The sequence below is a fragment of the Hippoglossus hippoglossus genome, chromosome 1 (genome assembly GCF_009819705.1).
Source record: "Hippoglossus hippoglossus isolate fHipHip1 chromosome 1, fHipHip1.pri, whole genome shotgun sequence".
NCBI classification, from domain to species: Eukaryota; Metazoa; Chordata; class Actinopteri; order Pleuronectiformes; family Pleuronectidae; genus Hippoglossus; species Hippoglossus hippoglossus.
Genome location: NC_047151.1, coordinates 16,194,880 through 16,221,031, shown reverse-complemented (window position 1 = coordinate 16,221,031; position 26,152 = coordinate 16,194,880). Strand labels below are relative to the sequence as shown.

At 45.7% G+C, this 26,152-nt stretch overlaps 1 protein-coding gene across 1 annotated transcript in view; it reads right to left on the bottom strand.

Annotated features, from left to right (window-relative positions):
- pcdh7a (protocadherin 7a) overlaps positions 1–25,452 on the bottom strand; it is a 44,766-nt gene extending 19,314 nt beyond the window's left edge. The window contains exons 1-3 of the mRNA XM_034586773.1: positions 22,597–25,452; positions 20,037–21,201; positions 14,139–14,921 (exon numbers count right to left, since the gene is read on the bottom strand). Of these exons, the coding sequence (XP_034442664.1) occupies positions 14,139–14,921; positions 20,037–21,201; positions 22,597–24,017 (3,369 nt within the window). The 5' untranslated portion in view covers positions 24,018–25,452. The remainder of the gene's footprint in view (positions 1–14,138; positions 14,922–20,036; positions 21,202–22,596) is intronic.
- Positions 25,453–26,152: the final 700 nt, after the last annotated feature.

Sequence of the window (26,152 nt, the reverse complement as noted above, 5' to 3'; positions counted from 1 at the left end):
ATGACCTAAAACAGGTACTACAGCCTGTGTATCAGTATTAGATATTTATGAGTGTGTGTGTGTGTGTGTGTGTGTGTGAGTGAGTGAGGGAGTGAACCCCATCTCAGCCCTATCACCCCCTGTGACAGACACAGTGCCAATGTCTCGGGGCGCCTCGCCCAATGTCTTGACAATAGTCTCAGTGTTTGTGAGTGACAGAGAGTGACTCGGGGGACACAGAGAGGGCGTTATACTGGGTAGACGACACACACGCGCACACACACATACACAGTCACAGACACACACACACACACACACACACATTAAAGAGGGAAGACAGTGCACTCTTTCTCTCCCCCTATGCTGTTCCTCATTCCCTCTCTCCTTGACGTACAGAGACTCAATCATTTTCACACTCTTGTCTCTTTTTTGACGCTGAGGAAAAACATAAAACAACTGGTCCCCCACTCTCTCGCTCCCTCCTCTCTCTCTCTTTTTCTGTGTGTGTGTGTGTGTGTGTATGTGTGTGTGCGCATGTGCAAATGCAGACTGTATAATTAATATGGCTCTCATTTTCTTTGAGCTATGAAGTATGCTTTTGGTATGCAAACAGACTTCTTGCATTTGAGTGTGTGCATGTGTGACAATGTGTGTGTGTTTGTGCGCGTGCTGTTGGATTCACCAGAGACGGAGTGCAGAGTCGCGCCATTGAGCGAAAGTAGAAAGGAGGAGAGTTAATGAGAAAGTAGGGGGGGGGGGGAGAGAATCCAGCCTGTTCCCATTGATAACCTCACTACACACTTCAAGCATATATATATATATACGTGTACGTCCCCGTTGGAAATCATGGTTCAGCGCTGAGGTTACACTGACTTCAGTGAAGCCGTATCCTGCGGAGATTCAGAGTGTGGAGCCTTTGCTGAGGCATCACACTGATTATCATGCGACTCCTGGCATTTAAAAAAATAGTTTAAAAATGCAAATCATTCCACAGCTACTGCAGTAAAATGGTCAAGCTGCAGCAGAAAACATAAGGTTTGCTGCATACTAAAACAACAGGTATATAACGCAATCATTCATTATAATAAGTTCTGCACTAATTCATTATAATTAACACTCTCCTATACTCGTTAGTATTAAAATGTATGTGGACTTCAGCTGAAAGCCCACGGCACCATAATGGGCTTTTAGGATTACGGGAATGTGAAGTAAACATAAAATATGTTAATAATCTTTGTCAGTGAGGACATTCAAAAGCCCCAAAGTTTCCGTTCTTTGCTTACATTTGATCCAGTGAGTTTATCTTTAGTTTGGTTTGATTATTTTCTGGTTATTTTCTCTATTAAGCGATTCATCATTTGATAACAAGAAATTCCCTGTTTTATCCAACTGAGAGTCCAGAACCCAAAGAAATTCAGTTTCAATGGAAATCGAAGGAAATTTACAAAATTCTCAATTCTGAAATTGCAAATACTTTTGGGGCATTTTGCTTAAAATTTACCAAATTGTTGCTGTTTGAGTTTTTAATCCTATAATAAATTAGTCAGATAATTTTTCCGGCAGCTGCTCTGCTGTGAAAACTATGCATCTCCAAAGTGAGGATTTTTTGTTAACAGCCTTGTTTTCAGCTTTTTAAGCCTAATCTTCTAACTAATTAATCCTCTACTTTATCTGAAAAATCAGCATGAGGTTGTTTTGATGGGACGGCAGTAAGACGCCCGATGTACTATATATAATGTTTGCATGACTTAAGTAAAAACACTGCAAAGCTCAAAGTTTGAATTGGGCACTTTGTAGACGCAAACCGCCAGCTAATGTCAAAGTGAGGTCGTGCTGTGTGTAAATTGGTTTCCTAACAATCTAGATCCCAGACTCACGTTCTACATAAAGCCCCATATGGGAGTAGAGGAATGAATTATTAAACCATTCATAACGATCGTGCCATTTGAGAGTAACACAGCTTTGTAAAAGTCACGCAGAGCCATTTTCCTTCAGAAGCGACTCAACACGCGCATGAAAATGACACCGGGTTCTTTGATATTCAGCTAGTATTTTAGTCAATAATTTCAGATTCATGTTTGATCATCCCTGAAAACCGCGGCTGCTGCTTTGTGTCAGTGATCTCAGCTCACTTAAAATCTGGCCGTGCATGTTGAGCGCGGTTGACTCCTGCCTTTCAGAAAACTCCGAAAAAAAGGGGGGGGGGGGGGAAGCACCATTGGAGATCATGTTGAGGTGAAATTGTCGATTCAACATGTTTTTTTGACGGAAGGCTCCCTGCGTCGGCTCTGCTGGATTTAAAAGGGCCGTCGTCAGCAGAGGCCGGCATTAAGAAACACTCTCGCGCATCAAATTCTAATCAAAGCCTGCTCTTTTTCAACAGCCGTGAAAGCTTTCATGTTAACACGACACCGCGACCGAAGCTTTATTCACACTTTTCAAAAAGAGGCTGACCGGTCAATGAGCGTGCGCTTGTGCCTGCGCCTGACAATGCGACATATCTGTGTCAACACACTCTATCCGCGCTTCTCATTTTACCGCCGATACTGTGTGACAACCCCGAGCGTGCATAAATTGTCTGTGATCCCTGCTGTACACCTGTGTGTGCACATGTTTGTGTGTATGCGTGCACACTGGGATGTGTATATTTTCCAAACCATATCAGGTTGTCGGCTCAGATGTGAGTATTTTCTTTTATCCGGCCAATTAGAGGTTGCCATTTCATCTCCATGGAAACCTGTTTGGGGCCCTAATTGTCAGATAGATTTGCATGACTTTGGTTGCAATTTTTTTTTCTCTTTGTGCTCCTGTTTTTGTGTGTGTGTGTGTGTGTGTGTGTGTGTGTGTGTGTGTGTGTGTGTGTGTGTGTGTGTGTGTGTGTGTGTGTGTGTGTGTGTGTGTGTGCGTGTGTGTCTGTGGATCTGAGTAATGCTTAATAAGAGTGCGTTGTTTTGGTTTACTTGCTTTCATCTCATCCTTTTTTTCTCAAGTGCAGTTAGTTGCTATCTTCACATTATCTCTGTATTTGTGAAACAGGAGATGAGAGCCTCTTAAATAATGCATGTCTCACTCGTACCTGTGCAGTGTTGACCCACTGCAAACCCTCTTTACGGTAATACTCTGCAATTACTGTGCTGTATATATCGGGAGCACTGATTGCTTTTAAGTGCAGTTTAATTCATCAAAGTTCTTTGTTTTGAGTGTCCGCGGGTGGACGGGGGGGAAAAACCCCAGGATGCCTATATATAATGGATGATGTCGGCGGTGGAAGGTGTTTATTTGTAATGTCTACGGCAGAGAGTTAAAAGTAGAGTGGCTGATCGTGAAGTCTGAGTGAGAGTCAAACAGGTCAAACTATTTTAATGCCTCTGTTTGAATGCACCAGAGGGATTTTTCTCCAGCAGCTCCACCGGTTAGTTCTTGTAGAGTTCAGCTACGTACCTGTGTGTGTGTGTGTGTGTGTGTATAGGTAGGCGTCTCTTATCTGGTCTATTTCTGACAGGAACAGGCAAGGGCAGCTCAAAGAGGATCAGAACACGCGCACACACACGCACACACATACGTGCACACGTACACTAAGAGAGGTTTGGGTCAGTGGTATGATATGGAGCATCGCTGTCGGCAGAGGCCTGCCCACTCACATTTATGTAACTTCTTCGATAGGGCAGGTAGAGAGCTCTCTATTTTCTCTTCCTCACACACACACACATATATACACACCCTCTACTCTCTATCTCTTTCTTTCTCTACGCTCCCTCCTTCAGTTCTGCACCCCTGGGCGATACCTAAGAATGCATTCTCATTTTGTAGCATCTCCCACTACCACTCACTGAACCATCGTCTTTTCTTCCACTCCCTTCATTTCCCCTCATCTCCATCCCCAACTCTCCTAACCCCAACTCCGCCTCCTCCTCCCCCGCCACCACCTCCCCCGTCTCCTTGCTCATCCATGGGTATTGACCAGGAATGTCTTCTCTCCTCTTCCACTAATTTTGCATCTCTTCCTCCCTCTTTCTCTCCAATCTCCATGTTGATCTTTTTGATTTATCTATCTTCCACCAACAATTCTAAAACAGATGGTTACACTTAGCCCGGGGCGAAAACATTGGCTCTGGACTACAACGCTACCAGGGCCAGTCTTTCGCGCTCACGCAAGATCTAATAAGCTGATATCCGGTGAGAAAAATGTGCTCTAATTCGCCAGTGGCAAAAATGCATAAACCATATTGCACAGTGCAGTTCTTCACACCTTAGGCTTGTTCCTTGGTAGCATGCTTACTTTTATCCAATCAGAAAAAATTTAAAGCAAAGATTAAAGCTGACTTTAACTACAGTCTAAAAACAGAAGAAGAGGAGGAAGGGAGGGGGAGGGAGGGAAATTGAGAGGGTTGTTAGGAGCCATTTGTAAAATTTAGGAAAAAAAACTATTAAGTGTTATTAAAAAAGAAGTTCTGGAACCATTAAAAAAACGCTCTTTGAAAAGATGGGTCCAGATGGAGTGTGATGAAAAGAGATGAAACCACTTAGGGAGAACAGAGAGATCAATCAGAGGGAAGACAGACGGAGGAGGATGTGAGTGTGTGCGTGCGTGTGTGTGTGTGTGTGTGTGTGTGTGTGTGTGTGTGTGTGTGTGTGTGTGTGTGTGTGGTGGGCGAGGCAGACATTGGGGATGGAGGGTTGGAAAGACAGACACTTTTTTATTGGATGAGTAACAGAGGACTCAGAAGTAGACGGCACAGGTGACTGGTCTTTAAAATATTCAATCATTCATAATCGACTGCTTTTTTTCTTGTCATCCCTATTTCATACGTTTGTACATGAAGTCTGTTTAAAAGTTTGCTTGTTCAGATCTGTTCCTAATCTCTACGGTCAGAATAATGAGGGGTGTGGTTAGCTCTGCACGGTTGCCTAACACCATTGGGATTTTGGTTAATTGGAGACTCTAAAGCTCCTTTTCCACTGGTCAAAAAACCCGCCAGCAAACGCTAACATCTGGCAACCCGGGACAAAGACTCTGCAGTACACAGGTTTTTATCGGCTTCAGCTCCGATCGACAGAAACAGAAGCAAACCTTGCTACTGGCAGTGGGAAAGGACTGAATTCCGTTTTTTTTTGTAGGTTTTGTTTAAAAAGAACCCGTATGCCTGCTATTTTTGGTTTAAAAGAGGTATAAATATTCTGTATGTGTGAGTGTGAATGTTTGTTTTTGAAAGTTTGACCCTGCGATACGCTGGTATACCCCACGGCCAATGTCAGCAGGGATTGGCCCCAGCTCCCCCTGTGACCTTTGAAGGATAAGCTGCATAGATTAATGGATGGATGTCTTTACTCTCTTGCAGTTAAAACTTCATTTTAAGTTAAGAGCTGCACAAATAAATAATAAATGGGTAGATAATTAAAATAGCATGCAGGTGTCTGACTGCGTGCTCGTAGACTCCTGACAAGGTCTCTGAGAGGTGAGGTTTGGAAAACAGAGTGTCCATAAAAAAGAGGAGAGGACATTAATCAGCTTGCTTGGAGCTGCTAAACAATCAGTGGCTGTTTACGTCTGCGAGTCACGTGACAGGGAGACAGCTGTTGGTAGCTTTGAGATCCCAGACAGATGTTTGACTAATGATGTCACCAGGTACGACCTGATTAATTATTTAACAAAACTTCAACACGTGATGCTTAAATCTGCATAAAACCAGCGGCGGACGGGATTAGAGCCTGAAAATATTGATTTTTGGATAATTAAAAAAACATATTGAGCGTTAAGCACAGACCTGAGTACATAAACTTTCTGGAAAAAATGTCCGCAGACACAAACTTCAATATACGAGCTTAGAGAATAAGTTCAAGGTCAATCCCCCTAATATAATAAAAATCCCTCACGTGCTGCCCACTGAGCCGACAGCTGTGACATCCACCCGCGAGATAAACACGTTTAAAATCCCTCTACCCCAGTTCAGCTCGATTCAGCTGCAGTTTTGACCCAGTCCTGCTCGATTCCATGCAGTTTGAATTATTCAATTGGGCCGAGTTGGGCTGAGTCCAGTTCAATCCAAAATCCATTCAAGTCAATTTAATTCAAACCGACTCAATACCACTTAATGCACTGAAGATTCTATTGTGTAGGTGGATAAAACCAGTCGCAGGGCTACTAAGCTGTCTGGAAATCCCTGTCTAGTGCAAGAGAGAGAGCCTTTGTTTAGCAATGTTGAATAAAATTGCTCAACCCACAGACAGCCATTAAGGTAATGCTGCGAGGCAGACGAGCCGAACGCAGGGACGTACAATGCAGAGCGGTGTCTTCAAGAAGCAAATAAAAGGAAGCATCTCAGAGAGGAGCTTGCTACGCAGGTCTTTGTGTGCGCTCGAGTGTCTGAGCGTGTCAGAGAGTTGGGAGAGAGTGTGTTTGCGGGCCTCCGCGGATGTGTGCGATTCTCGGAGTTGTGCCCGGACGCGTGCACGTGATTCAATCCAGAGGGAGAGGAGGAAGCAACTGATGTAAGAGCCGGAAAACTTTCCTCGCCGCGATGGTGTGTCATCATATTCTTATCAGAGTTTGTCTGCTGGTGGGGAAAAGTGTATATGCATAAGGATCTGGGAGGGGGGGGTGTAATTATGTGCTATTATGCACACACACACAGTGGGCATGTCTGTGTGTGTTAGAACCACACGTCTGACACCGGCTGCCGTGTGCCTTGGCTTGTCTGTGCGTGCATGTGTGGGAAAGACATTCCCGCATTCCTGCAATTTCACAGGGAGCTTGAAGTTGTTAACACTCAGTAACATTATCAGCTAAACAGCCTGTCTGTATTATCTAGCGCAGACAGTGGGGGGGACTTCCAATCACATTCCAGCTCTGAGTGACCTTGATGAGCGAGGAAACATACGACTTCTCCCTCATTCCTCTGATTCTCTCCTCGCTTTGTCTTTCTGCCTTCTGGACGGGACGATGGAAACACACACACACACACACACACACACACACACACACACACACACAAGTAGTGCAGCCCCCCCCCTCACTTCTGCGCAGGATGCAGTCAGCCACAGCGCTTCCATCAATTGAAAAGGTTTAGACAGCGCTCACAGCCCAATTCCCAATCAGTGAGAAGTAAAGGAGGAGAAAATAGAGTGTGGGCCGTTGTTACAGTGCTTTCACATCTACCATAATTGGCACGGTTGAAATAGAATCTGGTGATAAAGTGATGGGGGTTTTGATCTCCACGTCTGTATATGACCACCTGTTTTCATATGACCAAAGTCTGAGTCACGTGATGACGGAGAAAGGGTGAGAGAAGCACCTGGACCAGGTGTGTTATTCTTTGTCAAACTCTAGTGCAGACGAAACAACTTCGACACAACTGTGAAGTGAACTTGAGACAAAATGTGGCTCATTTAGGTTTGTTTCTTCTGATCGTAGCAAATGATACATAATTACATTATAATATAATCTATCCTCTTATCTTAAGTTTATTTGGTAACACAAATGTTTCCGCTTTTGACATTAAAAAACGTAACCATTCATGATTACAGTACAATAGATGAGGTCCAGTATTAACGCCCACAACCAATTAAACGTACAGTAGGTAACTTCGGTCACTAGGGGTCTCGCAATCAAAAACGAGAACAACAGACCTAGTTTGATGATGTTGTGAAGCAGCGTGGGACCATGGGAGTTGTGAATGAAAATCAGGCACAAATCATGTTAACGTAAAGAGGTCAGTTATGAAAGTTTTATTCACGTCATGCGACCGACGGCGATGAGTAGTCATGATCCATCACGAGTGACTAATACAAAGAGTGGAAGGAAAAAACAGCTGACTGGCTAACGCGTGTTTTTCCTTCCCATGTTGTTTGCCCTGGAAGTTATAACAGACGGGGTCTTTCTGACGCAGTAAAAGGGGACCAAACAAAAACGTCCCATTAACTTGAATAAAACATTGTTGGAACATTTTGGAAGAAGTATTCTATCTTTAAGGAGCTCTTCTCACCACCGGAGGAGATGATGACACGAAATGTTTCAGTCAAAGTGATTTCATGTTTGTAATTCTTGTGTAACACAGTAAGTTAAACACAACACGGACAAGAGCTCAACCGCCCTGGTGTTAAGTGTTTTTTCTTTGTTCTGGACCGATGGCACTGAACTGCCGAGTGTGAAAGCACCTCTGAGCACAGCGCGAAGCCGCTGCATGAATATGATCCTGGTCAAGCAGAAAATCAATGTTTACAGGCCGAGCATGTGTTCCCCCTCCACATCCGAGCGTCTAACACAAACATGCATTTGTCTCCATTTTCCCATAATGTTTGTACCTTTCTCCATCTCCTCTCATCATCTACACCTCTCTCTTTCTCTCTCTCTCTCGCTTCTCTCTGTTCGGCTCGGGTTCCCTCTCTGATGCCCGCTGACTCCTCCCTGTCCCCTTTGCTCGCTCTTTGTCTCCAGGTCACTAGATCGGTTTTCAGTCTGCCACGCAGGGTGATCCCCACTTTGGTTACCTCGTCCTTCTCACCTCTCGCCTACCCCACCTCCTCACCTCCCCACCAACTCACAGCGCGAGCATATGGCCAGCAGCATGGCCTGAACTCGCCGCGGCTTTAATAAATGCATCAGTGCGCTGGGGTATCATCATGACAGGGGTCATTTGTCGGTTACAGTGTGAGTGTGTAACGGAGAGAAGAGGAGGGATGGTGGGGCCAAAATGTGTGTCTATGTGTGTGTGTTTCTGTTTGTTGCTGATTGACAGTGCGTTTGCCTTGATGACCCTAATACACGCCGCATGTTATCGCAGGAGGTGCGTGCGCGGATACGTTTATGTGGCGTGACGGTGCGCGCACCGAGAAGTTTGGGTCTATGACAGACGCTCATAATATTTAATCCTGGAGGGATTTCGTTGAAATGAAAAGCTGCTTTTCAATTTTATAATCCAGTAGACCTAATCTCTGCCCGCGCCTGTCTATACAGTCCAATTAGATGAACAAGACTGGCCAGATGAGTCCTGCTCACCACAAACTCATCTCCATACCCCGTCCTTGCTGTGTCAAAACGCTGTGGCGTCATAAAAGTCGGGCATCGACCTTCACCGAGCGTTGCAGAACTGTGCAATGCGCAAAAAACTGTGCCGTCAACCCACCTGTTTCTGCTGCAGTCTTGGCCTCGTTAACGTGGCATTGATTAGACTTTGTGTGTGTGTGTGTGTGTGTGTGTGTGTGTGTGTGTGTGTGTGTGTGTGTGTGTGTGTGTGTGTGTGTGTGTGTGAGTAGGTGTGTCTAGTTTGATTCAGCCTTTGTGGCACCACACCCGCCCCCACACACACACACTGGCCGCGTCCAGAGGAAAAGAGAAAGTGCACACTACAGTAAAAGAAGAAGTGGCACTCGTGAAAAACGCTGAGTCGATTCATTCTCAGAGGTCAGCGTGGCGCACGGAAGGTGCAAAGGTGACTGTGGCGAGGTGTTTAGATTTATGGCCCGGCGTACGGGCGAAGGAAGCAGGCGGACGACAGAAGGGAACAGAGGGAGGGAGTCAAGAGGGGAGGTGAGAAGAAAGAGAAGGCGCAAAGTGATCAAGATAAAATCATCAAGATAGGTTACACACTGCGATAAGAAAAACACTAAAAAAGAAAACTAATATAATGTTGAGGTTGGCTGACTGAGGACAGAACAACAGTGTCCTGTTATGTGTGAGTATGTGTGTGGGTGTGTGTGGGTGGTGGTGGTAACAGGGCAGAATGAGGCCACTTTGCCCATATTGACTGCAGTGCCATGTGACTGCTGTGATCATTAATGTGTCCTGATGCCAATGGGTATCCTGATGACCCACATCTCAGCAGTCCACTCTCTCTCTGGCTGCCACCCAAACTAGACCTCTCTCTCTCTCTCTCTCACACGCTGTGCTCGATCTCCCTGCTCTCTTTTACACTTTCTTTTTTTTTTGTAAGCATTAGGGCTGGGTATCGAAAGTCAATACTTCTCCAGTAACGACCAAAATGTGTCTGTGGGACAGAGTATTGACTCTTTTGAATCAGAATGTACACTTAAATTTACTTAGGCAAAGTTCTTGCCCTGCTACTTGAATTTAGTCGACTTAAGCTTTTCTGTTCAACAAAAATAGTTTTTTTATAGAAGCTGCACCAAATTTCACACTCATCGAGGTACATGAATTTTTTCCCCTGAGAAAATGTTGACAAACCTTCTATGTTAAAGGATAAAGTAAATTAAAAAAACATTCTTGGAACCGCTTGATTCGGATCAACACCAAAATATAATGTATTCTTCCCTGATACCTTACAAACACACAAATAAACCAACAAACAAAGGGACAGGGGGGGAAATATAACCTGTGTGGCGGATGTATAGGGGAAGAGAAGCATCATTTTGTACCAACAATTTAGGTATTATGGCCCTTTTATTGAAAGGTTTCCAAAGATTCCAATCCCTAATCCACGTACAAAAGATACACTTTCATCCTCAATTCTCAATTTTCTGCTCTTTCTTTTCATTGCTCACACTGCCTGTGTTATGTTATGCTCCTCTCCCTTGCACATATCTTTATCCCTCTCTTCCCCTTCAGTTAACCTCTATCTCTCAGTCCCATTTCTTGCTCTCTTGAGTATACAGCCCCTTATTCTTTTACTCTTCCCACTCCTCTCCTGCTTGTATGGATATCCTCCCTCAAAACCTAGTATATATATATGTGTGTGCATATACTGTATATATATGGCTCAACCACATATGGTCAACTGTAACAGCTGCAAACAACTGACGTCATTGAATATCTGCAATGTGTGTCGTATCAGGCGGTTTCAGCCCTCAATCTGTTTGCTTCTCCTCCTCCCTGTGTTCAAATATACCCGACTTTATTGCAGCCAAATTTCCAATAAAGCTGCACTCATGAATGTGTCTTTCAGTTTTCTGTTGTCAGACAACAAAAGAACAAGGATGAAGTAGCGAGTGAATCATCGCTCATTAAGACTAAATACCTACTAGTCAGTTCCCACCGTTTCCAAGCTGCTGCTCTGCACTGCTCACATCCTAATTTTCTTAACCACAAGGTCGTCTGACAATGTCACTGTGCACTGAAGTGAAAATGTTGGGATTTTGGCTTCATCTACGTGTAAAATAACTGCTCAGAGACAAACGGGAGGAAGAAAGCTCACCAACCTATGTCAGCAGCCATGCGGCCAGTGTGATGGGACACATACAGACGTGTGGCTGAGGAGGGAAATCCTGTCCTTGTGCTGGAAGGGCAGTGCTGGTGATTCTCTTCTATGTTTGTCAAGAAGTTCCTGGCTGTGGTGTTAGATGCTTTATTGAACATAATTGAAACTAGAATGATGCTCAGTAGAACGAATTCATTCGCCACATCACTTGATCACTGCACCAAATTTGACACACATAAATATCAGCAATAAATATCAGTCCCCTTACTATTTTTTCTTGATGAAAGATACATTAATCATTCTCTGAGAAATCAATGAAAATGTTGAGAAAACTCTCTATCTCACAATGTCCGGATCAGGATCTTCACCAAACATTAATGTGTTCTTCCCTTTCCCATGCCGCATTGTTCCAAGAACAGTCAGGGGGTGAAAACATCCTGTGGAGGTAACAAATCAAGTCTGCAACATTACTCCACATTGGTGGAGGCTGTTAGACAAGACATTTATTTGAAAAGAGCAAGGGACTTTGGGAAAACTCAGACATTTGTGCTTGTAGAGTTGACAGTTGCCAAAAATGCCCAACTGACTTGTTTCTCATGTTTACCTGTGTTTCCATTCCCTGTTGTTTGTCCCCTGTTTGCACGTTAGTCCAGTCTGTGTGTGTTTCTCTAGATACCTGCTCATGCTAATTCTCCCACACACCTGAGATGCCAATCTGCAGATCAACCCACTCGTCAGCTTCAGTATTTCAACTCTGGATCTTTCTTCCAGTCCTCACCATGTTGTTCAGTGGCCTCCGTTTTACAAACCATACAGCCACACTTAGTTTCCTCTACAATTTTCTAGTCCGTCTGTTTGCTCCATTCTTATGCTTTGTTTCCCTGCTTCAGGCTCATCATCCGACCGCTACTGCCACGTTCAGCCAATTCCTCGTCCACCTGACCAGGCCCTTAATCAGTTTTTCATTTCAGACTGGCATTTGTTCACTGCAGTGTTGTAGGAGTAATACTCAGCCATAGTGTTGACTGCTTATTAAAATATGTCTTTTCTCATGTCTTTTCTAAAATGCAAAAGGGGGACATGCTAACATGTTGCAAAACTTAATTTTTACCACTCGGGGAGTCAAATAGTTTTATCATCTTGTTGAACTCAGTAAAGTAGCTTTGAAACAGCCCCCCTCATCTCATTTACTCCATCGTTCCCCCCTTCTAACCTCCTTTAATTCTCTCCCACTCCCATCCCAAATTCTGTCAGCATCCCACTTCCTACACTTAGTTGGCTCTTTAACTCGCCACCTATTACTCCCTGTGTCTATCTCTCATTTGCACTCACATATGAAATGCATATGCTTCATGAAATAAGCAGTCCCCGGAGCACAGAGCGAGGCACCCACCGACACAAACCCACTCATGTCGCCAAACTGTTTCGAGTTAACAAATCCTGACACGAATGCGCGAGCGACAGTCACACACACACGAGCATCCTAAGTCACAAGACACACACACAGACATAAACAGACACACGCACAGTGCTGTGTATAAAACCACTGGCTGCTGGATATTTTGGGGGTGGACTGGGGTGGGCCGGGGGTGCACTACCGAGGAGTTAATTACCCCGTACGATCAATAATTCATTAGGCTGTCAGCTTGTGTGTCTGTGCGTCTCCTGTATGTGCGCTGGCATGTTTTGAGTGCGCGTAAGCATGAATGCAAAACTCTCCCAGTAAGCATTTTCTTTCCCAGGGAACGGCAGATTAAGAGGATTGACTCCGTAATGGATTAACCTCTGGAGTGTGTGAGCGGATGTGTGCGTGTTCCTCTGTGTGTGTGTGTGTTGCAGGATCAGAGAGCCCATGTATGAATTGATTAGCTTAAGAAGCTCCTCTCCTTCCGTTTTAATGACCACATCAGCACTTTTTCACCACAGGGAGGATAAATGTAGAGCTGTCCGTCAAGGAAACGAGACACCACCCCTTTAAGAAGGGTTAGCTGTCACTCAAACATCACTCTTGGGAGCACTCCCCATGGACTAGGGGGAGACCCTGCTGTGTCAGTGTGTCTGCAATGATAGATGGTGCCTGTGTGTGTGTGTGAAAGGGTGAGTAACCATCTCTATGCAGTATTAATTTGTCTTCTGCTTCCAACTGCACTTTCTTGAGCAAACACCAAAGCAATGCGCATCCATTATCCGTGCATCTGATATTGTATACAGCATAAACATATATGCTGAATAGAAGAAACTTAAAAGCCTGACGAGGGAATGGGAAACAAAATGACCAATTACCCTGTTGGAAGCAACTATTCGCCCACTCCCTCTGTGTCCTGACTCCAATTGAACTCCTCAGGGGTTTATACCGATCGTCTCGAGCACACACACACACACACACACACACACACACACACACACACACACACACACACACACACACACACACACACAAGCATACACATTCATAAACGCAGTCATGGATATACACGAATGCACATCCACATATGGTTCGGCTATAGTAGGGGGTTGATTCATGTTCATTGCATTAGATCTCGCTAAACAGCGGACTGATGTTTGACACGGGGCACACAGACACACACACACATTCTGACAGCAGGGTACTATCTCATCGCTCACAGTCTTTGGATGCTGACACGGACACACACAAGTGTTTGAGCCGCTGTACACACACACTGACTGCTATTTTATGGAGATAAAACAGTGTATGAAACAGTTTAGATGTTAGCGAGGGTATGTTGAAGCCAACAGGTCAGCAGCTACATGAGAGGAGATGAAGGGGAGGAGGAGAAGGAGAAGGAGGAGGAGGAGGAGGAGGAGGAGGAGGAGGAGGAGGAGGAGGAGAGAGAGAGAGAAGACAGGGATCAGGAGACAGAGTGGACTAAGAAAGAGAGAGAGATGGAGAAAGAGATGAGTTAGATTTGAATACAGAGGGGAGAGAGGAAACCAAAATTTAGGATCCATAAAGACAACATCGACCCAGTCCCTTCCCTCAGCTCTTACCTGTTTGCTGTACTTGTTCCCAGTCTGGCAGCCATACTCTGAGCACTGGTCAGATCCCAGGGACATTGCATCTGCGTTGCCGCTGCCCCCACTGCTGCTGCTGCTGGAGCCAGCGCTCCCCACGCAACCTCCGCTGCCCACAAAGGTGTTGGATGGAGGCAGCTCCTGGACGGCCTGGTGCTTCTTTCCTTCAGCTGGGGGGGAGTGGGGCTGCAGGTTCACCGCAGGGAGAGGTGAGCTGGATTTGTAGTGCCGGGCGAGATCTGGGCTTGACTGGTGTCGCATGCCGCCACTCATCCGCGGGCTGCCAGGGTCACCATCCATAGAACAGTAGCGGGCCGCCAGGCGCTCGCTAGCGCTACTCAAATCCTCCTCATCATCATCATTGGCATGGCGACGCAATCCGTTGACTGTGACGATACCGCTGTAGAGTGATCTGTCCGATTTCCCTCCTCCCACAACAGCACTACCGCCGCTTCCGTTACGTTTGTCACGTCGAGGTTTGCGTCCACGGTCTGATCCTCCTCCACGGCCGGCATGAGGTTGAGCCCCTGGAGGACTGAAGAAGTCCTCCTCTGGCTCCTTCTTACCTGCCTCGTAGCCATTCTTCCCCTGAGCCCCGCATTGCCGAGCTGTGACAACGAGGAGAATCACTAAGATGACGGCCGCGGCTCCGGCCAGGACACCAATGGCTACGCTGAGGCGCTGCTTCCCTAGAGAACGCTCACTGTCAGGGTCCCCTGCAATGTCCAGCAACAGCGGAGCCATCAGGCTTCGGGCCACCTGTGGTGAGAGCAAGAGAGAGAGAGAAGAACGAGAGAGAGAGAGAAGATGCAGAGGAAAGGAGGAAAAAGAACAAAAAGAGACAAACAATCAGTGAGAAAAAGTCCAAAACAGTGAGTGAAAAAAGATGACACAGTGGGTGTGAGCCGAGGAGCAACATCAAACAGCATCTTCAACTTAATTAAACTCATCACTGTGTTTTAGTGGAGGAGCTTCCCCATTATTCCCAGACACACAGAGTGTCACTAAATATATAATTGCTCTTGCTTCCTAGTTGCAGCATTTCAAGTTGCGCCTGTACTTCTCCACTGCTGATGCCGCATCATCTGCAGCGTTACAGGAGATGCTGAGGATTATACAGTTTAAAGCTGATTAAAAGAATAAAAGGGAAACTTTAGACATTGAGGTCTGGGCAGTTAGATCAGGAAAGGTAGGAGAAGAAGTCTATAAATGTATATAAATGAAAGGAAAAGAGTCGTGCACTGACTACATCCTCAGAATACAAACACATCTTCTGTCCCATCAATGAACAATGTCTCTATTGTAAATGATAGCGTAGACGTGGATTTGCTTTCACAATTTGTTTGCCCTCAGAATCGAACGCCTATACAGATAGAAGACTATTGTAAATACGTGAGCACTGTGGAATAATTTTGAGCCATTTTCTTTTGGTCTTTTTTATGGTCTTGGGTTAGTTGTTCTTTTGAGGATAATAGGTTTTTTGTTGTAATGAAAATCCATGCTAATCCACTTTGATCAATATATATTGCACTTAAAATATTTTGTATTTGGGTTTGAGACAGGAGACAAATAACAGTGATATTCCATTATGACACAGACACACACGCATAGACATGCGGTCAGTGCTTGTACACTAATAAAAGGATCATTACAAGAAAGTGGGTTATGCTGAAGCACAAACACGGCCATTACTGGTTGTGGAGCCGTGTTTGACGGGAGACAATGAGGCTGTGGACTTCTGCGCTGCAGAGCACTGCACCGGGCAGGGTCATGAATCTGAATATAGCCAATCAATACATGGCAACTAAACTGGGAAAATCATTATGCAGCGAAACACAAAATACAGGAACACACGCACACACACTGATAGGCACCTACACACGAGCCAGCGCGGAGTGTGGCCTGTCTATTAGCGAGACAACTAATTCCGCAGCCCGGTGACACCTCGTCTCAGAGCTCATACATACGACAATTCCTTTGGCCTGTCAAGGCTGGAAATTATATACTCCTGTAATCCCTGCTGCCTTAACCGCGGTGGGTAATAAGGCTCGCAGGAGAGAGAGAGAGAGTCAAGCTAAATTTAAGCCCCTGTGGTTCGTGATAACCGGAAAAAAAAAACAATAATAATAACTACAGTAAAACCTGAAGCAGTAATAATAATACTGCAGAAGTGCTGCTCATACAACCACACTGTGGAACTTGCTTATTACATTATCCAAGACGTATTAGGCTTATTCATATAGAGCCATTATTCACTCTGCACTTCTGGATACCCCCGAGCTAAGAATGGGACTGTTGCATTTCATTGTTTCAGCACCATCTATCTTTGGGTTAACTCTCATTGTTTTTGAGCAAGTTGTGTTGGTTATATTCCATTATTCTGCTGCCACTGCACTCGGCCTCTGCGACTCGGCTCCACTCTCCCCCACAGCACCATTGTTCTTCTTTTGCCTGCAGTATTTCTTTTCCATTCTCATTCTGCTGGGCATCTCTCTGGCTTAGCGCATCCATGCATTGTCTGCAGTACTGCGAGTGCAAAACAGAGAGGAAATGGCAAAGTGCTGCCATATGTACATAAAGTATGTGATAGATTGTGACAGCCACGTTTGTGCACAGGTATAAATATATGACATATGGAGACATTAGAAAGTGTAGCGTGTATATGAATGTGTGCATGTGAGAGATGGTGATTCCCCGCTGAGTGCAAGCTATGTACAGTATACTCATATAAGTGCAGGTAGGTATAACATATAGTGTGTTTACGGGCACACGCAGGAAGGTCAAGTGTTCAGCAGAATAAGTGCAGCCACCTCTAACGTCACGTTGGAGCGCATCCTGCTGATGCATCCAAAACTCCCCAGTGGAATCTTCCATTCTGCTGCATGAGCTTTGTTCCAGCTGGACTTAACACCCTCATCTATCTGCTCCACTCGCCAAGAACTCTGTTATCTGCATGTCACTGCGGATGTCGATGCGGCGACCAAGACAAGGAGTTCTCCCCTGACCACACTATTGACCCTGGCTTAAAAAAGTCCCAGGCTGTAGTTCGTTCACAGCCGGGCGAAAGAACAGAGAGCTGCAGTACGGTAATTGTCAGATATTGGTTATGATAATGGAAAGCAGTCTGCACATATTTTTTGAAAAACTCAGAATTGAGATGATTAAATTGTAACATTGTGAAAATATTATCACTACCAGTCTTCAACTTCACAGAACAGTGTACTTATGATGTACAAAGCACATTAAAATCCCTCAGATGGCGACCGTGTCTTGAATATCACCGCTAAACCCCTTGTTCTTCCAGTGCAGCTCAAACTCGGCAGCATCTCACATTGTAACTAATTAGCCAACATGCGGCTCACCCAGTACTGTTGGACAGAAAAGACTGGAGTCATTTTCTGCCGCGGCGCTGCAGCAGTAGCAGCCGATTTCCTCCACTAATTACATCTGGCATCTATCCACCACTCAGTTTGACTTCATTATGCGATGGAGGTATTCTCTCTTCAATGACTTCTACTCAATTACTCCGCCAAGTTCCTCCCTACAATCAAACTAAACTATGCATATTATAATCAAAGGCGGCTTTTATACCCGCTCGGACATATTACGCCGTATTGTTCCATTCAATGGCCGTGGCCATTTAGGCACATTGCAGTTAATTCCACCTGTCAACAACATTGTTCCACCGCTTACCGCTTAAGTGTTCCATTCTAATCCTCTAACCCCCCCCCCCCCCACTCCATTGTTCAATTTGTACGTTTCATTCTACTCTTAAGCGACAGTGTTAAATTCTAAAGGATGTTTTGTTTTCTGGCTAGTGCTCAACCCGTCTATGTGGATGAGTTGTTTGTCTTTGTCCCTAAAAAACAAAAACTGCCGTGAAACATAATACTTTTTTGGATGCCAGTTGTCTCCGTATGAGGTCAGTCAAAACTCTCAGGCTGTGATTACACTGGACGTGTTTTTCTCCAGCGAAAACACAAGATTTGGCTTTTAAGTGTCATTCAGAGCAGATTTTGAAGAGTCAGAGAGCACACGGAACTTTTCCAGACTGCAGCAAAATTGACAATAAGAATTCTTCTGAAGTTTGCGTGGCTCAGTTGGAAATCGTTCATTATGCTAAGTGTCTCTGTTTCATCTTCTGTCTTGTGACAAGTTGAAACACCCAGGGAAACACCAACATGAAAACACGCATAGTTTGCAGTGGAGAAGCATTTGCGGCAAGCATCTGCATAGTGAGGTGTGTCCTCGAGATCACAACCTTTGGCTTCACAACACTTTAAACACTTTTTTAATGAGGTCCCCATGAAGATTTGACACAGTGTTTGGAGGTACCGATAACATATAGTTATGAAGATTTGTGCCTGTTATCTGTCTGGCTCACATATCTCTGGGCTGTCTTTGTGTTGCACTGTTTACGTCACATTGCATGCACAGACCTGACAGTGGAAGACATTCTCCTCAGGGGGAAAACATGAGCAACCTAAGTTCCAAGGAAGCCCTGAGACCACAGGCTGTTGTCTGAGAACAAACAGTAACTAAGGCCACTGAGGTGATTTAATTATTAGTCAATAGAAATGACTTTGTCCAACCCAGAGAATAAGTTTTATAATTATTACCTGCCAGCATTTATAGCTTAATTGAACGTTTTTTCAACGCATAATGGGAAGTTCATTTGATTAATATAACGAGGGCAGGGAGACGAGAAAAAGGTTCCCACCAGCACAGCACATGCTAAATTTGAAATCATGCTGTTATAGCTATTTCTGGTATCTCGGTAATGTCTTTGGAACAAGTCAATTACCTCTCCACATCCCTGTTGATCTTCCAAGCCAGCTCTAATCTCACGGTGAAGTCCTCACTTTATACAATAGCAGCGGATGGATATATTAATTCAAATTCCACTTCTTTCCTTGTGTAAGCATCCTTCATTTACACTTTGAAATGGATTTTTATTTACTTTCCTCTGAGTCCGACCATCTCTGCTCTGCTCGGAATGTGCCGCATAACACAATTCAAACTACAAAGCCTCATCAATATTCAGGCCTATAGTGAAGAGACACTGCTGAAGTATAACTTCTATTCAAATTGACGTACTTCATCCTACTCTGTAACACAAGGCCAAAACTGGGACAGGCCCATTTCTCTATCTGCCTCGATAACACATTCACCCCTTTGGTACGCTCTCTCTCTCTCTCTCTCTCTCCGTCTCTCTGTCTCTCTGTCACTCTGTCTCTCTCTCTCTCTCACACACACTAACACACACACACACACATACACACGCACACACACATATATACACACACAGCTCTCAGCCATGAGTTCAATGTACCATAAAAGAAGAACCACTTCAGTAATAACAGTTATTTTATCCAGACCATCATTATAAGAAAGCATGCTAGACAAAGAACACACTCCAGTAGGATCCCAACTACAAAGAAGCTGGCTTTTCCAATACTCTTCAAGAGTGAAATGGGATTCTATATCTGGGACAAATATAGACATAATTATTTCCTGAAAAATGGTCAGAAAATTGCAACACCTCACAGCATGTAGAAATTGTGCATTTATCTCACTCTATCAAGAAAATAATGTTCTGTCCCGTTTAAACAGCTACAATCAGTTATGATTACCACCCTCCTCCATTGTAATGTCCTATCACTGTTATTTGAATGGATCCAAGGACAGTATCATCACTGTCATTATAGGTTATCATATACAACAATAGATGTCCACACACACTAAAACTGTTTCATTATCCCATCTATTTAGCTTTCCTACCATTTGCATTTTAGTATTACATGTATGTTAATGTACTTTACTTGCTGCTGCTGGATTCATTTTGAAAAAGATATCTTTGAACATAAAGGTTACCTGTGCCTCCACCAGGGTAGCGTTGGCCACGCTTTCGTTAATAAAGACATGGACCAGGGCAGTGGCACAGAGAGATGGGGCCCCACTATCGTTGACCCGGACCACCAGGCGATGCAGACCTCTGTGGCGCCGCTCCAGGGGTTCTGCCAGGGTGATCACACCATTGGTGTGACCGATCTCAAAGAGTCTGAAGGGATTTCCCCCCACTAGAGCATAGTGAAGGTCCGCGTTTGGGCCTGTGTCTGAGTCGATGGCCATTACAGTCCGGACTACGGTGCGGGCACTGCTGGCAGGAGGAAGAAGGGTGTAGGACTCGTTGGCTGGAGAGGTGATTGAGGGGGCGTTGTCATTTTCATCTGTCACAAAGAGTGAGACGGTGGCAGTGGCAGTTTTGCGTGGCTCGCCTCCGTCCACGGCCCGGACACGGAAGGTGTAGGTGGAAAGCTTTTCACGATCAAACGATGCAGAAGAGAAGATAGTCCCTGTGTTGTTCTCAATGGAAAACACTTCTTCACCTTGTTCTTTCTCTCCATCCTCTCCCTCATTCTTCTCATCAGCTCCATCCATCTCTACAAACAGACTGAGCTCTGCATTGTCTCCTTCATCAGCATCCGTCACAGTGACCATGCCAACTGGGCTGTTGGCAAGCAGGTTCTCTTTGACGTAGAATGTGAAGATTTCCTGAACAAACTTTGGTGCATTGTCATTTCTGTCAGTAACCTGAACAACAACAGTCGCAGAACCTTGCAGAGGGGGGGTGCCCTTGTCCTTGGCAATAACCCGGAGCTCGTACCTCTCTCGCTGCTCACGGTCCAGAACCCCAGAGGCGCGGATATCTCCATTATCTGCATCTATGTAAAATGGCCCATTGGCAGCAGAGTCCAAGGAGTACACAATCTCTGCATTCTTGCCACTGTCTGCATCTGTAGCTACCACAGTCACTACCCTCTCGCCCGGTGAGTTGTTCTCTGCAAAGTGAACCTCCATGACATTCTGGGCAAAGATTGGGGGATGGTCGTTGATATCTACCACTCGCACCATCAGCGAGCTGTTACTGGACAGACTGGGGCTTCCAGAATCTACTGCCACAATAGTAACACTGTACTCTTTGGTGACCTCGTAGTCCAGCAAGGCAGAAGTATGCAAGAAGTATTTTTTCTTGTTCCTGTGGAAATTGAAAAGAAAAGAAATTTAATGAATGTAGTTCTAACCCAAAATGGAAATAATATAGGTCTTGTCCCCAAAGCAGCTAAATAATGCACTAGTGGTGCTCCCTTTTAGTCACTTAGCTAATTTGTCTCCAGGGTGTTGGCTGAATATAAAAATATTTTGTTAGTAGTTATTGTGTTGGTCTTTTTAAAGGGAATATTTTATTATATGCTAATATCAGTAAACACTGCTTTTCGCAAAGCCCAAGGTAGCATCCTTGGATATTTTGTCTACAGCAGGAGTCCAAAGTCCTCAAAGATTAGAAACAAAGAGGAGATGTAAATCCTAACAAAAAACTGCGGCCAGAGGATGAACTGAGTTTTTGCTTGGAAATGACTGACAAGTTACATTAATTGTCAAAACAAGTTGGCAATTTATTTGTGTCAGTTAACTTCGACTTTTTGTTTCAGCTCTAGTCTTCATATCCCCATTATACACCATAACTGCAGAGCGCCAACAATATTAAATAAAGAAATCAGCCACTGTGTTTTGATGGAGACCTTTGATGATTTTTACTCAGAACAGCCCTTTGTTCATTACAACATCCAACCTTATGGTATGGGTGTCATAGTGTCAGCAGCCATATCCAAAGATGGCCCTTTCTATTTGCTACACTCCTTTCATTCAAATGACCCATTAAACATCTTTACAACTAACTTAAGAGCAATGACATTAGCAGTCTGCACTGCTAAAATTATACAAAAAGGATGACATCCCAGAATGAGTACTCGTACAGATTGTATTCTAAGTACACTGTACCTCGGTGAATAAGTGGCAGCATTTGAACCAAGCACAAATGAAATGTGTTTGTAATAACACTTGAGCCACTCTTCTCTGAACTACTGTGGAAAATAGTAATAGTAAAATGTACTTCCTGGAGCAGAAGTGTGTGCTGTGTGTGTGTGTGTTAAAAAACCCAATAACAATGCAGGTCTCTGACACAAATACACACAGATTATGAATATAAATATGAATATGAATAATACATAATATGATGTCACAACTATTGACAACATTAGCAGTAAACATTCATTCTTCCTGGTAATTTTGATCAGGTGCTGGTTAATGTTTTTGTTCCCCCTAGGGTAAAAAAAAGTGGTGCATCACATTTGGAATGTATCACTACTCATAATTACCTCTGTCATTTTCCCTCAGGAGGAGAAATTTATCATCCTAGGTGGGTTTTAGATACTGATTCATAACTATGAATTCATAACAAGCGTTTGCTCCATTAACTTATTGTCTGTTATAAAGTACCTGAATCTTAATGGTTTAGGGTTTGCTTACTGATTAAGTACTGGATTCTGGACATTTGTTACTCTTTAAAGAGGTTACCTCTGATAAGCCTCACCTGTCAAAGGCTTCATCTGCAGGTAGCGGTGGGAGTGCTGTTTCACCAGCTGGCTTCAGTGTGAACGGAACGTCTCCAACCACTGTGCATGTCACAGCCCCATTCTCTCCCTGGTCTCGGTCTGACACTTGTACCAAAGCTACTGGTGTGTCCACCAGAACATTTTCAGGCACTAATGCTGCACCATCTCGAACGGGGATCCGACCGATCTTGCGGATCTCTACGATTGGGACGTTGTCGTTTTCATCTCGGACAGCCAGAACTACAGTGGTTCGGTCAGTGCGGGGAGGCTGACCCCTATCCCTGGCTGTTACTGTGAACCTCAGTTGAGCCACCTCCTCTCTGTCGATCCTGTGGAGGACGCTCAGCCACCCGGTCGCCTCGTCCAGCCGCAGGAGTCGCCTGACAGATTCGGTGGCAGCTCCAAAGACATACTCCACCTGCCCGTTGACTCCAATGTCACGGTCTGAAGCTCTGACCTGGAGCACAGGTGTACCTGGAGGAGCATTTTCTGCCATCTCGGCCTCATATGTGGACCTCTCAAACTGTGGGCTGTTGTCATTCACATCAGTGATGGAAACACGAAGCAGGGCTTGGGAGGAACGTGGCGGGTTCCCTCCATCTCGAACCCTGAGGATGAGTTCATATGAGTCTTTCAGCTCACGGTCCAACGTACCTTTCACGATGAGCTGCGGTTGTTTTTCACCATCTGGTATGTCTGCAACTTGTAATTCAAACACACTGCTCCTGGCTCCTCCACTGTCTCCACTTCTTCCCCTCCGGTCCCCAAGTCCCTCTACTCTAGTATTCGGGTTTCCTCCTGCTGTGCGCCTTGCTGAACTTGACCCAGCACCACCATCTTGGATCAACTCGTACCGGTCAATGCCATTGCGCCCAAAGTCCCTGTCTGTTGCAGTGGGCAGCAGGTAAAGGGTTCCTATTGGGCGGTTTTCTTCAACTGAGAGCTGGAGCACAGGTGAGGGGAATGAAGGTGTGTTGTCATTGATGTCTGTTATGACCACACGGCCTTCGAACAGGTCCACCCAGCTCTGCAGTGGCCCTATCACTGACACCTCGAAGTCCAAGAAACACTCGTTTTCGTCAAATATCATCTGGCATTGTGGAAGCTTCTCCCTGTCAATGCGCCGTGGGCTTGTTGTCAGCTCACCTGTCACGTTGTCAATCTTGAAGAACTCCGAGCCGCTCTCCAGGGCGAAGGTGACATCCCCGTTGCCCGTGCCTGCATTGAGGCCCAGGTCTGCGGCCACGTTGCCGATCTTGACGTCAGGCGGGCCCTCCTCCGCCACCCGGTACCGGAGAGCTGAGTCGGCACCCGGTGGCTGAGTCAGCAGCTGCAGCACTAAAACCACGAGGCTGAGAGCCTGCGCCGCGGAGGAGTGCACTGCACCAAGCCTCTGCATGGCTCCTGGTTCCTCTCGCCTCGCTCCTTCGCGCTCCGTCTGCCCCCGAGCTGCGGCTCGTCTCTCTTTTTATTGGTGTTTTGTGGTTTGGTGTAGGTTACCTCACAGCGTGGGTGTTTGATTTATCCTCTCTCGCCCTCTCCCTGTACCGCTCTCTGCGGACTGCCGCCTGAGGTCCGGGGAAAAGCTTCTGCGCTCTCACGGTTGTTCACTTCAGCGGTTGCAGGCTTTCCTCTCCTTTATCCTCCTCCTGTGCTCTGCGGGGTCCTTTTTTTTTTTTTACAACTTCTATAATAGTAATCCCGTTGTCTTGCGGGGCTGTTCAAGCCACATAGATATCAAACAACCCATCCTGCTGCGTAAAAAGAAGAACAACTAACTCGCCCAGCCTCTGATTAATCCACTTCAGTGTGTCCTGTAGAGCCGGGGACTGTCCCGTGGTCACAAGAGGACGTTTATCAGTTCATGGTGCTGGTTTCTAAGTGCTTTTTATTCCAGTCACATGTGGGACAGCAGCTTTTCTCGCGTTTTCCCACAGTTAGAAACTGCAATGCAGCACCACTACACAAAAGAGCAGAAGAAACCTCTCACTGCTCTGCTCCTCGGACGCTGAGGGGAAATCAACTCATTCTCAAAGAAGGATAAAAACAGTTTTAGGGGAAATAAAAAGTCTTCGGCTCTGCTGCTGCCGGATCTTTTCTTGCCTCCGGATCCAGCTGCGTTCTCCTCTCTGTGTTTTTTCCCGCAGTGGAGCAACGTGCCAAGCCGTCGGATGCCTTCGCGCAAGTTAAGAGTGCTTTTCTCCGGCGAGTTTCCCACCACAGGACGGTTGAGGTGGGAAAAAAAAGAAGAATCAAAGAAGAATTAAAACAGAAAACAATAAGAGAAGAGCCCGTGTTGAAGAGTCGAGAGGGAGATCCCGAGACACCAGCATCAATTTGGCGTAATCCTGTGCGTCCTGCTTGCGGGATGGATGTGTCGGTGATGGACCGAGTGGAGATGCGTCTTTTTCCAGGAGTCCCGCATTCTCTCTCTCTCTCTCTCTCTCTCTCTCTCTCTCTCTCTCTCTCTCTCTCTCTCTCTCTCTCTCTCTCCTCCACATGCGCCTCCTCCTCTTCTGCTCCTCTGGCTTTTTTTTCTCTCTCACCTGCACTGCTCGGGACTGCTGCTGGTCTCCGGCGATGCTGCAGTCTCTCTCTCTCTCTCTCTCTCTCTCTCTCTCTCTCTCTCTCTCGCTCTCTCTCTCGCTCTCTCTCTCGCTCTCTCTCTCTCTCGCTCTCACTCGTATAGCTACCGCAACATTTTCTTCTCCCCCGGCCGCGCGCGTAACTCGATCGCTGAGCTGTAACGGGAGAGGCAGCAGAGGCGGTGTTGGGTCGCCCGTACGCGCATATGTCGGTTACCGGGGGACAGACCTCGCATACCCCCCCACCCCCACCACCATCATCACCAACCCATACCCTCCCCTCCTGTCATATAGGAAGATTAAATGGCTCGGTGTCCCGGCCGCTGACAGCTCCTGGTGGGAGGAAAGCATCTTTATTCACACATTCATACAGAGGACAAAAGAAAGGGAGAGAGAGACGCAGAGAGGGGGGGAGAAAAAGAAAGAAGAAGAAGAAGAAGAGTGATCTGGCTTTAACACGAGTCAGCTCAGAGCTTCATGTTTTTGCTGCTGCAGCTATTTTTTTTTTTTTTGCCGGGACAAGTGTGGATTGGATTCATTCATTCTTTCACCGAGAGGAGGAAATGCTTTAATACACGTGACCTATGGGTTTATAGTGGCACACATCATACAAAGTCTATCCTGTGGCTTCACCTCTGCTGCTAAATTGCAAGAACCAGCAGTTGTAGCCTGTGTAACACGAAGCACTCCCTTCTCTTCATGTACTTTATGGATCAGACGTGTTTTCATTGCTTTGTGTCTGATGCAGGCTCCTCTGCCTCACGCACACACACACACACACACACACACACACACACACACACGTGCACGCTCTGCTGTGTGTGAGGATGCTGTGTCTCGGCGGGCCGACCTGCTCCTGTGAGGAGCGCATTGCAGCATCGGTCTGCTGCTATTGAACAGCGCCGGGGCTTCCTCTGCTGCTGCTGCTAATGCTGCTGCTGCTGCTGCT